The 10,195-nt window shown below is 33.5% G+C and overlaps 1 protein-coding gene across 5 annotated transcripts; it reads left to right on the top strand.

Annotated features, from left to right (window-relative positions):
* The first annotated feature begins 961 nt into the window (after positions 1-961).
* On the top strand, positions 962-9,945 carry LOC139865587 (pyridoxal kinase-like). 5 transcript variants are annotated; one of them, XM_071853659.1, is made up of 15 exons: positions 962-1,106; positions 1,216-1,457; positions 2,983-3,014; positions 3,100-3,199; positions 3,937-4,030; positions 4,113-4,217; positions 4,644-4,727; positions 4,975-5,048; positions 5,307-5,371; positions 5,893-5,956; positions 6,118-6,183; positions 8,192-8,248; positions 9,296-9,340; positions 9,454-9,507; positions 9,602-9,945. In XM_071853659.1, exons 4-15 carry the CDS (start codon positions 3,122-3,124, stop codon positions 9,740-9,742), a joined length of 927 nt encoding a protein of 308 aa, XP_071709760.1. In that variant the 5' UTR covers positions 962-1,106; positions 1,216-1,457; positions 2,983-3,014; positions 3,100-3,121; the 3' UTR covers positions 9,743-9,945. The 5 variants fall into 5 exon arrangements, with proteins under 5 accessions (XP_071709760.1, XP_071709761.1, XP_071709759.1 ...); XM_071853658.1 differs by lacking the exon at positions 962-1,106 and having other exon boundaries at positions 1,113-1,457; XM_071853660.1 differs by lacking the exons at positions 1,216-1,457; positions 2,983-3,014.
* The last annotated feature ends 250 nt before the right edge of the window (positions 9,946-10,195 follow it).

The following is a 10,195-nucleotide window of genomic DNA, read 5'->3' as shown; positions in this document are numbered from 1 at the left end:
AAAATCACCAACATCTATATGACACGAGACATCTTGAATAACATTTACCGATGCAACATATACAACATGTATACGTTCAGCAACGGGCAATAACGATCAATTGATATGTACGTTTAGCCATATCAGTTGTTAAATATTGTTAGTTGATTGTATTTTATGTTGTAATCTTGGAAACGATTTTTAATAATTTTTTATTTCTCAACTTACTAAAAAGGTTTAAACATGAATAGATAGATAGATAAATAAATATTGAAAGAAGACCATAAATTATGGATCCCACGAGCTTTCAGCCTTTTCACATTTAAAGACCATAAAAAGATAATGTATTAATAATTTTTTATTTCTTAACCTACTAAAAAGGTTAAAACATGAATAGATAAATATCGAAGGAAGACCATAAATCATGGATGCCACTATCTTTCACATTTAATGACCATGTATCCCACGAGGCCTTAACGGAGAGCAACTTGATCGACCCTTCGGAATACATGTTTTCAAGGGTTTAATTATTTTTATATATACAACCACAATTTGAAATTCGAGAAACTTAAGGTGTGTTTGATAAAACTGAATGATTTAGCGCTGAAAGATTCAGATCCTGAATCATTCAGAGTCTCTAAATGCTGAATGAAAAATCGTGTTTGATAAATATTTTGAACGACAAATCTGAATGAACAAAATTACCATTCTAACCTTTTACTCTTTAATGTAAAGTGGATTGATAAAATTTAAATTAATTCTATTAATGTAATGTGGAATCATAAATTTAAATTGATTTTATTACTTATCATAATCATAATTCAAACACATAATAATTCGTATATTTATATTATAATTATATTTTCTATTTTCTATTTTCTATTTTCTATTTTCTATTTAACATAAATTAAAAATCATATATACTGATATTAGATGACCTAAAGTGACTAGTTTTATCCACAAACTTCCATTGTCCCAATATATTCTTCCCATCCGTTTTACTTGCTTTTCGTTATCCCCTGTAACAATAGGATCAATTAATTACTGTACAATACACAAGTTAAAAGAGTGTTTGTCTCAGATCTTTGTATATCATCTCCTGATCTTCGTCATCATCAACTGAACAGGTTCTATAAGCTTGCTTTTACAAATTGATTAATTATTTTGCTAGTGGTTTAGTTGGAACGAGATTATTTTGCTAGTGTTTGACAATCACAAAATCGATTTTGTGGGTAGCGGTTCAAATGGAAGAAGCAAAAAGCCCTAATTTAAGGGGATGAAGATGGGTGTATTGTATAGTTGTTGACGGCTGGGTTTAGAAGAAAGGTGGAGAATGGAGAAGATCAATAACAAATGTTAAAAGAGATTGGAATAATATTACGAGGGTAGATATGGAAGACTCGCACTGAACGAAAGGGTGTGTCGTTCAGTGTGTGTGAAGGTGCTGAGCGATTCTGAGGTTTTGGTTCCATTCAGAGGTGATGTTTATTGCAAATCAAACACCATGAATGCTGACCGATTCAGTGTCCAGATCTGAATGGCATCATTCAGCAGCTATCAAACACACCCTTAATAACTAGAAAAACACAACTGCAATAGCAAAGCGGACGCACAGTAGGCTAAAAACAACAATCTAAGACCCATAGAAAAGAAATTAAAGTCCAATAACATTTTAGCAAGACCCAGAGTAGGCATGGCAATGGATTAGATATGGATCGGTGACGCCGTATTCATATCTATATCCATTTAGTTTTTGTTTATCCATATCCATATTCATTTAGATTCAGCTCATCCATCCATATCCGTGTCCAGTGGATTAAGCGGGTTAATGAATATCCATTTGATATTTAAGAAATATTATAATATTGTTCTAATATGCAATCAAAACAAAAGCGCAATATAACAGAAATAAATTTAACATAACATATATTAAAATCCTTCCACTAGAATGTGTAATTATCGAAATAGAAGATCATTTCTAAAGTTCAAGATTGACTATTTTCTCTCTCAGCAATAGTCCGTGCAGACTAGGATCACGATATGGATATCGTGGGGTGGCTTAAGAAATCAATCTCTAGGCTCAAACTCTGAGTTGGTCCGTCTAGCTGGTTGATGCTACTGCCTAGAATTTTGGTGACAAAAACAATTGTGCGAGAGAGAAATTATGTTCTCTTTCAAAGTCCAAGTGTTTCAAAAGTGATGACTCATGTGTCCTAAGGTCTCCAAAATATTTGGGGATAAGTGTCATGCTATTATTGGTTGGTCTCGTCCGAAAATGCGTAACCGAATTGCCACGTGTATGTTTACGTAGTGCACGTGATATTTATATGTATAATGCCTTGAATTTTAGGGCTTGTGTGATGATCACGGCCTGCAAGGCTTACGTTATGTGATAGGCGGCCTGATATACACTTTCTTTAGCTTGACGTATATTACCAAAAATGTCTCTTAGTTTATTGTATCTTTTCGTTATCTACATGCAATTATGTTATTTTTCTTTCGTTCAAACCATAGAGTGCACTATTACCTATTAAACAAAGTTTATGACTTGGAAATTGTTAAAATAATAAGTAGCTTGTCATATCGTAATGCTATTTTTTGTGTGTGTGTAATAAACAATTCTAGAATTGTGAATGAGGGAGTACATACATTCACAGTGTTAATAAATTCATCATCAAAATTAATAAATTCACTATCTTTTCCCATTGGTGGTGTTGTAGTAAATCTAACAAGTTTGAAAACAAGACCGGATAATAAAATATAGTAGCTGCGTACCACTACCACCACCGTATATAACATTTCCCCATAAAATCATTTCCATTTTTAATCTTAAATAAATGTACAAATTTGACTAATTCTCAACTAAATCTCTCAAATTCAAACGTAACCACGCCGATTAAGTACTATTCTATTCATAAAAGTCTTCTTTATGATTTTATGATTAGGTTATTAGTTTTACATAATAATTATAATAATTCACCATTCATTAGTTTTCCTTCTCAGTTAATCGCATTGCCTGATTTATCAATTTTAAGGTAAACTAGTAATCCCTATCGATATAAACCTGATCTTGTTTATTATTATTGTTAATTGAATGAATTGAATGAATTCGGATTGCAGGCGGAGGTGTTTGAAGAAGAAAATGGCACCTCCGATTTTATCGTTAGCGCTACCATCGGAAACGGGTCGGGTTCTCAGTATCCAGTCTCACACTGTTCAGGTTCCTTCTATTTTGATCTTTTCATTATACATGCATACAGTTGAAGTTCAATTAGCGAAGTTCATTATTTATTTTAATTAATTCAAAATTAGTTTTATTTATATTAGAAAAATCTTTAAACATTTCGTTGCCTTATAACTATGTTTAAGCTTACTTACAATAATGATTCAATGATCTGATTAAATAATATTATTATGCTGTGTGTTGCGCTCATAAGTAGCCTAAACAAGAAAAAACCTTATCCGCAGTTTACACGTTTACCAATTTCACCTTGATAGCTTCAACTATAATGCTAAAAGTGTAAGGGTGAGTTTGATAAAACTGAATGATTTAGTTCAGAATATTAATGATTCAAAGCCTCTGAATAAAGTTTGTTCTGAATGAAAATAAGCTGTTTGATAATCATTTATAATGAACGATATGAACTGAGTAAAATTACTTTATTAACGTGTAACATGAATAAAAAATTCAATATAGTTGTTGGTTAAGTGTTTAGGATATGATTTGAGAAGAGTATTATTTAAAATTTAGGCTCTTAATGGTTAAGAGTCAGCTCTGGATAGCTCTGGATGGTTCAGCACTGAATGCTGAATCATTCAGCACCATATGTCATTCAGAGGTCAGAAACAAATGCGTTGAATGTTGAATGGTTCAGCATTCAACACTCTTCCATTCCATTAAGAGGCAACCAAACACACCCTAACTCATTAATATGGTTTATATTTTCATAATAATAGGGTTATGTTGGCAACAAGTCAGCTGTGTTTCCACTTCAACTACTTGGTTACGATGTTGATCCAATTATGTCTGTACAATTCTCAAACCATACAGGCAAGGTGCTTTTTATTTTCTTTATAAACGATCACCCTGTACACTTTCGTGTCCATAGTTTAGCAACGAGACAATTTTGCAGGCTATCCAACTTTCAAGGGACAAGTGCTAAACGGAGAAAAACTTTGGGAGTTGATTGAAGGCTTAGAAGCCAATAATCTATTATACTACACACATCTGTTGACAGGTATTCAGTAGTTTGTTGCTATTCAGTTTTGTGTTCTGTTATATAATTTTTTTTTTTTTTGTTTAACGGCAAGATTGCATCAGTCCGGACCGAAGCCTAGTCATCATTTGCACACACACACGTTCGGACAGGAAACCCGAACCACGATCACAGGGATCCGAACCCTTAAACCATCCCGAGGGGCAGGCGGGCCGGACCTTAGTCCCGGATCGGGTCGGTAAAACCTTCCCTTTGGGCTGACCTCAATGGAGCCTATTTCAGTCCATGTTTAATTTGGTCATTCAGAAGCCAGGTTCGAACCCTGGACCTCTTACCCGGCGAGGGTGTTAAACACCACCGCGATACCACTCAGGCAAATGCCTCGGTGGTGTTCTGTTATATTAAAATAGGGTTGATATACAATAACTGTTATTGGTGTCGTTACAGGTTACATTGGTTCAGTATCTTTTTTGGACAATGTATTAGAAGTAGTCAAGAAGCTTCGCTCCATCAATCCTACACTCACATATGGTGAGTTCAGTAACTGATACTTTTTAAGTTACATATGTCAGATAATCTAATTTACTCTTTTTTTTTTTTTTTTTTTTTTTTTTTTTTTTTTTTCATAAATCAATATTGCCTATAAGAATGCTTAAGTATTACGAGTATATAGGATTTGGGTCATGTGAGTTGACCCTAATAATCATCATATTTGTTCCCGAGAACTCACGAAAATGATATGATTTGTTTTTGTATATTCTGTTGTGTGGCTTGTCAGTTTGTGATCCAGTGATGGGTGATGAAGGAAAGCTTTATGTCCCTCCGGAATTGGTTTCTGTATATCGTGAAAAGGTATCCTTATAATACATGCCTACTGATTACAATAAAGATCACATTCATTGTACTAAAGTTTAGCCAAAGTTTTATTTTTTAAACTTGACTGATTAGGTATTTTCTACTTGTAATAAACCATCATATTCATAACACCCTAAAAGGAAAAGAAAACACCTATATATATATATATGCAAAATATTCATAGAAGATACATTGTTTATGTACCCTATATCTTTAGAATAACTACTATTAGTTATGCTGTTGCTTCTTATGTAGGTTGTCCCTGTTGCTTCATTGTTGACTCCCAATCAGTTTGAAGCTGAACAATTGACTGGATTCAGGTATTTAAGGCATCCTACTGAGCTTGAAAGAGTTCATTTATACTTTATTTTATTTTTATTTTTTTGTCTTATTATTAATCCTTGGTAAAGTTTCCTGTATATTAACAAGCTACAACACACACTCTTAAGTGAAAAGCAATAAGGCTTTGTATTCCTCTATAACTTGTATAAAGTCAGGATAAAAGTAGGTATTTGATTTTGACTTAATGAACTTAATAGAATGGAACTTAGACTCATTGAGAGGTGTTTGTTTTTTACTTATCAAATAAGACGCGTCTTAATGAAAAAATTAAAGTGTGAAATTACATTTAGGTCATAGTTTTAAAAAATTTATTATTATTATTAACTGCTCTTTTAACTACCCGGGTTAATTTGGTAATTTAAATTATTCAGTCAGCACATAAAACAAACATTAGTTTTTATCCATTGCCTATTCGCCACAAACATCTTATATTCGTTCAGACAACTAAGCATAATAGTAAGGAAAAAAATGGTATATTCTGACCGTTTTACTCATGCAGAATTGCATCTGAGCAAGATGGCCGGGAAGCATGTAGGCATCTTCATGCTGCTGGTCCTAAAAAGGTTCTGTCTACAACGTTTATATTTGATATTTCACTACGAAAATTTCATCATCTCTCTCTTACTTTTAGTACTCTAAGGTTTTATAGCTTTAAAGTTTGAATGTTATTCATGTATCTAGCTATATAACTTTGGTCTTTTTTTTTATTTAATTTTACTCTCAGGTTGTGATTACAAGCATATGCATAGATGGGAATCTTCTTCTGATTGGAAGTCATGAAAAAGAAAAGGTACACATATAATAAATCTTTACCAACTACATAATTTTTATTTAGACATAATTACGTTCCTCGTCCCTGTGGTTTACCCCAAAATACATTCCTCGTCTTTTTACTTTTTTTTTTGCTTTCCTCGTCCCTGTTGTTTTAACTTACTACATTCTTCGTCCCTCCGTCCAATTGCTGTTAGTTTTAGACGTTAAGTCAAGTCATGTGCCAAGCATGTGAGGGTATTTAAGTCTTTGTCATGTCTTTTTCTCTCTTACCTAACTTCATCTCCATCTTTTCAAAGTCCTCCATGACTATTTTGACCAACCAACTTCCCAATCCATCTTTTCATTTCATTCTTCTTCTAGATCCAAATTAACTTTTGCTTCTTTTCATTTCACACCTATTTATTCTATTCAGTCCATATCTATATCTGTACTATACTTATATCCACTGTTGTAAACGGCGTCCGTTGCGTCCGTTGCGACGCCCGTTGCGGCGTGTTGGTGACTAAACCGTTTCGACCCAGTCCCGTTTTCTTATAAGCCGGTCAACGGTTAAAAGTCAGGTCAAATGCAGGAAAAATTGGGTCAACGCCGGTCAAAAGTCAGAAATTTTATTAAAATCGGTCATAAGTCGGTCAAATCAATCAAAATTGACTTAGTTTAGTATTCCATTTTGTATTATATTAACGCTAATAACAATTATAGGTATAAACTTGTCAACGAAGGTTTTTTAGTTCTAAAATATGTGTAAATATATATTTATATATATAAAAGTCAACATTAGTCAACATCCATTTCGACCCCGTCTCGGCCCCGTTTTTACGTTGCGACGTTTTGAGGTCGCTACCATTTCGGCCCCGTCTCGCGTCTTTTTCGACCTTGCTTATATCCATCTCTATCGTCAATTTTATGTATTCCCCAAAAAAAAAAAAAAAAATTATTTTGCAAACCCAAAAAAAATTTCTTGCAAATAAGTTCATTATCCTCTTGAATATTCATCATCCCATCAATATCGATTTGCCCAATTTTCCTGATGGCAGCGAAGGTGACGGTAACAGACCTCGATTAAGGGTTTTCGTCGGATCTCGATTGTGGGTTTTCTCTATATTTGGTCGAAAATGATTGCGGTGGTAGTGGTTAAAGATGATTGTGGAGGTGGTGACTGAAGATGGCGACGGTGGTGGGGGATTTAAGTTGATTGGGGTGGTGGGGTTGAAGATGGTGGGGGTTGAAGATCGTGGCGGTGGTGGTTGTTGAAGACGGCAGTTGTGGTGGGGTTTGAAGATGTCGGCAGTTGTGGTGGTGGTCATCGATCTGGCCAAAACATCACAAAACGTGATACCGTTTAGATCCGGACTAAAGATCGAACACTTTGACTAAATTTTGATGTTCTTGATTTTTGTACTTGATTTGTTACTGTGTTTTGATGTTGGGAAAACAAGTAGTGTTTGATGTCTTAGATAAAATCCATGTGTTACCTACTGTTTATGGTACATATCTATTCTATCTATATCTATATATACACTTATGCATATTAAATAAATGTTGTTGTTGATGATAGACGACTTATGATGATGGTGTTCTTAATTAAATGTTCTTTTGATGTTGTTAAGAAGATTTGATTTGAGTTTTTTATATACGGAGTATTTGATTTATGGGTTTCAGTTTAGTTGATGAAGATGATTTTGGGGAAGTTGATTGGTTAAAATAGTAATGGAGGATTTTGAAAGGATGAAGATGAAGTTAGGTATGAGAAAAAAGACATGACAAAGACTAAAATACCCTCATATGCTTGGCACATGACTTGACTTAACGTCTAAAACTAACAGCAATTGGACGGAGGGACGAGGAATGTAGTAAGTTAAAACAACAGGGACGAGGAAAGCAAAAAAAAAAAATGTAAAAGGACGAGGAATGTATTTTGGGGTAAACCACAGGGACGAGGAGCGTAATTATGTCTTTTATTTACATACAAATGTAACCTAATTTCAAGTTTGTTACTTTGATCCGATTTATAACCATGATAGGGTCAATCTCCTGTGCAATTCAAGATTGTCATCCCAAAAATTCCTGCATATTTTACGGTATGTTTTTTCTTTTGCCCAAGATGCTAAACTCGCCGCTCGACTCGGTCGGGACATTGGAGGGAGTAATCGGCAACTCGGTGATTGATCGAGATTATGGCTCTATTGAGTCGACTGCAATCGTCGATTTGATGGCGACTTGACTGACTCTTAGAGCCTAAATTAAATTCCAGGCAGGATTTAAAACCCATGGAAATTTGATTCTACCATTTTCATGGCGTCTATTATTATTATTAATTATTTTTTAAAAATAAAACCTTTTTCCTACTTAAAGGCCGGAGGTCCTCTCGGAAGCAATCTCTTTATCCGTCGAATAAAGAGAGGGATGAATTTCTCTACTCTTGAGAGTGTTTCACTCTGGATGGAAAAATGACTTATCTTTATTCTCGGATAGGGGAAGGATTGTCTACATATTACCTCCCCTATACACCACTCATGTGGTATTGTTGTTGTTGTTGTTGTTGTTGTTGTTGTGATTGATCGAGATTAATTGGATTGGAGTTTACACATTTAAATACCAAGTTTCAAAATATAATAATAGAAATAAACATAAATTTTTAAAATAATTGTCTAAACGCATAAGCATAATCTTTCATTTGTTAAAAAAAAAACTCTAAAATTCTAGTTTAAATTCATATTAAAATGTTGACCAGTTTTGACTATGACCAACTAATTCGATTTTGACCCATTAACCAATGTTGACTGATTTATTAAACGGAATTTGGAAAATTGAATCGGTTGACTTTGACCAACGAAATTGATTTTGACCCATTAACCAACATTGCCCAATCTATTAAACAGATTTTGGAAAATCGAATCGGTTGATTTTGACCAACAAATTCGATCTTGACCCATTAACCAACATTGAACAATTTATTAAACAGATTTTGGAAAATCGAATCGGTTTGTTTTTATAAAGGAGTTATTGGGGATTAATCGAAAGTAATCTGGGTTTTTTACAATAGTGCTTTTACCCCCTATAAGTATATATATATATAACATTATCTAGTAGCTACCGGATTTATTATGTTGTTCTTATGTTTGCAGGGGACAGGAGACTTGATGACTGCATTGTTACTTGGATGGAGCAATGTAATGGCATTCTTTATTTGCAAATAACTTAGCGCTCGCCATCATTATATTATATTCTTCAATTTTAAAAAAAATGAGTTTTCTTATATTGACCCGTCTTTTTTATCTTTCAGAAATATCCCAACAACCTTGATAAAGCAGCAGAACTTGCGGTATCAAGCTTACAGGTACGTAACTGTTTCCAGCTACATCTATTTGTATTTAAAGTACATGAGAATCTAGTTGAGTTTTAGTAAATGCTAATTTGTAAAACAATTACAGGCAGTTCTTAGTCGAACGTTGAAGGATTATGAGAAGGCGGGGTATGATATGCAAACAAGCAGCTTGGAGATTAGATTGATTCAGAGTCAAGATGATATTCGAAACCCAGAAATAAAATTCAATTCACAGCTATATGATTAATTTGTTGTATAATCATGTTTCATATGAATATGATCCTACCAAAAACTTTTTCTATTATGGTATTATAAGGTAACAGGTTACATTTCTGTAATGTATTTTAGGTAACTTTTTTTCTTCATCATATCAAACTAGGATTTCATATGGTTCATAACTAAATTTGAGTTGTACAATTGTATCTACCTCAAATAATATTTTAACTGGATCCCTTGTATCTTTTGATAGGTTTTTTCATCATTTGATGAAAATCCCTTGTTTATAAACCTTTATTATTTTTTCGCATAAATAAAATATTTATGTAATTATGTCAATAATTACTCCCTTGTTGTATATGGATTTAACGGCGTGTTTGTTTCTTCTTATTCAAGGAATTTTTGGGTTCATGGCTTATTCATATATATGCACAGTAAGAATATTAGCTCTTTCAACTCAAACTCAATTTTTATACTTGAGTGT

The sequence above is a fragment of the Rutidosis leptorrhynchoides genome, chromosome 9 (assembly GCF_046630445.1).
Source record: "Rutidosis leptorrhynchoides isolate AG116_Rl617_1_P2 chromosome 9, CSIRO_AGI_Rlap_v1, whole genome shotgun sequence".
In the NCBI taxonomy this organism is placed as follows: domain Eukaryota; kingdom Viridiplantae; phylum Streptophyta; class Magnoliopsida; order Asterales; family Asteraceae; genus Rutidosis; species Rutidosis leptorrhynchoides.
The sequence above is the reverse complement of the archived record's forward strand: the minus strand, read 5'-3'. Positions and strand labels throughout refer to the sequence as shown.

Coding starts and splice junctions, on each gene's coding strand:
- LOC139865587 (XM_071853656.1), top strand. CDS start 2,917: ATGATTAGGTTATTAGTTTTACATAATAATTATAATAATTCACCATTC. Junction 5,049..5,306: donor TTTCTGTATATCGTGAAAAG/GTATCCTTATAA, acceptor CTTCTTATGTAG/GTTGTCCCTGTTGCTTCATT. Junction 5,372..5,892: donor GAACAATTGACTGGATTCAG/GTATTTAAGGCA, acceptor TTACTCATGCAG/AATTGCATCTGAGCAAGATG.